At 42.6% G+C, this 2,054-nt stretch overlaps 1 protein-coding gene across 3 annotated transcripts in view; it reads left to right on the forward strand.

Moving 5' to 3' along the window:
- Positions 1-2,054, forward strand: part of smad5 (SMAD family member 5) — a 12,559-nt gene that overhangs the window by 9,659 nt on the left and 846 nt on the right. For all 3 annotated transcript variants that reach the window (XM_032510872.1, XM_032510870.1, XM_032510871.1), the window contains exons 5-7: positions 1,164-1,385; positions 1,498-1,754; positions 1,866-2,054. The exon at positions 1,866-2,054 is cut by the window's right edge and continues 846 nt beyond it. In XM_032510872.1, coding sequence (XP_032366763.1) covers positions 1,164-1,385; positions 1,498-1,754; positions 1,866-2,009 — 623 coding nt within the window. In that variant the 3' untranslated portion in view covers positions 2,010-2,054. The remainder of the gene's footprint in view (positions 1-1,163; positions 1,386-1,497; positions 1,755-1,865) is intronic.

Raw genomic sequence — 2,054 nt, forward strand, 5'->3', positions numbered from 1 at the left:
TACTCTGCTTCTGACTGGCTAGTAGTCCTTACCTTGCTACTGGGCATGTGCAACTCCCAACAAAGATGGAACAGAAGTGAGATGTCTCGCTTTCTAGCTAAAACGGAGAAGCTCAACACACAGGGTGAAAAGAGGAGCAGCAGCAATGTGCAGTACAACAAATATGGTGTTTTTTGAAAATAAAATTAAAAAAAATACAATTATCCTGAAAATGGGCATAATACGAGCACTTTAATAAAAATTTGGTAATTTCTGTGTCTAAAGGTTTGTATGGATAAGGAAGTCTTCATTACATTTTTGTCCCCAATACAAAGCCTTTTTATTTTGAATATTTGCCATTTTGATCAGATATTTGTTTTTTGTCCCCACATTAACTGTTGCAAAGCAGTTTAGATGTGTTTAACTGCTAATATAACCTGACAGTATATTTCTAATAGACTCTTGTATAGTATCTTAGGAGGGGAGAGTGTGACAGTGCAGTTGGCTAAATAAAAATATACAACAATAACTACTAAAGTCAAAAATTCAAATTGCAATGCTTATACAATATGATTTTAATTAAATTATCTTTCCACTGTATGACATACCTTCCATAACTAAATTAGTGTTAACCCTTAGAGAAAAACCATAATAGCTGGCGCATGTATTCTTTTTGCAGGAGAAAGCTAAGACATCTCTCTTTTGAATCATTAGGTGTTAGGCTTGTGATGACGTTATTACGTTACGTGACATGCCATCAAAAACGGAATGATAACTAGTGGTGGGGGTATAGTATTTCCCCGTGAAGGCCGCGGGAGATTGTTTTCATGATCCTGTACAAAACAATCTAAAATAAAAACCCCAGAGCATTCATTCTTTTGCACCACAAAACTAAGGCTTCTGTCTTGCGCGTCATTACATTGGGCAGTGTGTTTTTAGATGAACTTTGATTGGCTTTCCTCCATGACACCAGCACATGGAGTTCAGAGCAACAGAGGTCTGCCGAGATCCACTCGGAGCTGATGCTCCCACGCTGCCTAAATGAATTCTGTGTAACTACAACTGTGTTGCTTTGTACCATACAATCAATTCCTTATACCTTCTAGAAGATTTATATGTTTGATGATGTCATCAGTTAAGTTTATGACTCACCCGTTTTTAATCTGACCTGTTTTATTTCCCAGATGTGCAGCCAGTGGAGTACGAGGAGCCAAGCCACTGGTGCTCTATTGTCTACTATGAACTTAACAACCGAGTAGGCGAGGCCTACCACGCCTCTTCAACCAGTGTGCTGGTGGATGGCTTCACTGACCCGTCAAACAACAAGAACCGCTTCTGCCTCGGACTGCTGTCCAACGTCAACCGCAACTCCACGATTGAGAACACCCGCAGACACATCGGCAAAGGTACGCCTTTCCGTCGCATGCAGCAATCATCAGTTGATCATGTGTACAATTTGTTCTTGCAGAGCTGTGGTTTGAATGTTCTGACCTTCAGTTGTTTGTCTCTGTTAACCAGGAGTGCACCTGTACTATGTGGGAGGGGAGGTTTACGCAGAGTGCCTCAGTGACACCAGCATTTTTGTCCAGAGCCGAAACTGTAATTACCACCACGGCTTCCACCCCACCACGGTCTGCAAGATCCCCAGTGGATGTAGCCTCAAGATTTTTAATAACCAGGAGTTTGCCCAGCTGCTGGCCCAGTCAGTCAACCACGGATTTGAGGCCGTCTATGAGCTTACCAAGATGTGCACCATTAGGATGAGCTTTGTGAAGGTAAGGCCTTTGTGCACTAAGATGAAGATACATAAACATCTCATCCTTTTCTTTTAACAAGAGTCAAACATCATACTCAGTGTTGTTCCATTTTATTTTGCCACCTTGCAGGGCTGGGGAGCAGAGTATCACCGACAGGATGTCACCAGCACCCCCTGCTGGATCGAGGTGCACCTGCATGGGCCCCTCCAGTGGCTGGACAAGGTGCTAACACAAATGGGTTCACCTCTCAACCCAATCTCGTCTGTGTCCTAATGATGGACATGTGTGGGAGCTTGGGAGACTTTTTTTTTTTTGTTA

Source organism: Etheostoma spectabile, unplaced genomic scaffold (assembly GCF_008692095.1).
Source record: "Etheostoma spectabile isolate EspeVRDwgs_2016 unplaced genomic scaffold, UIUC_Espe_1.0 scaffold273, whole genome shotgun sequence".
Classification (NCBI taxonomy): Eukaryota; Metazoa; Chordata; class Actinopteri; order Perciformes; family Percidae; genus Etheostoma; species Etheostoma spectabile.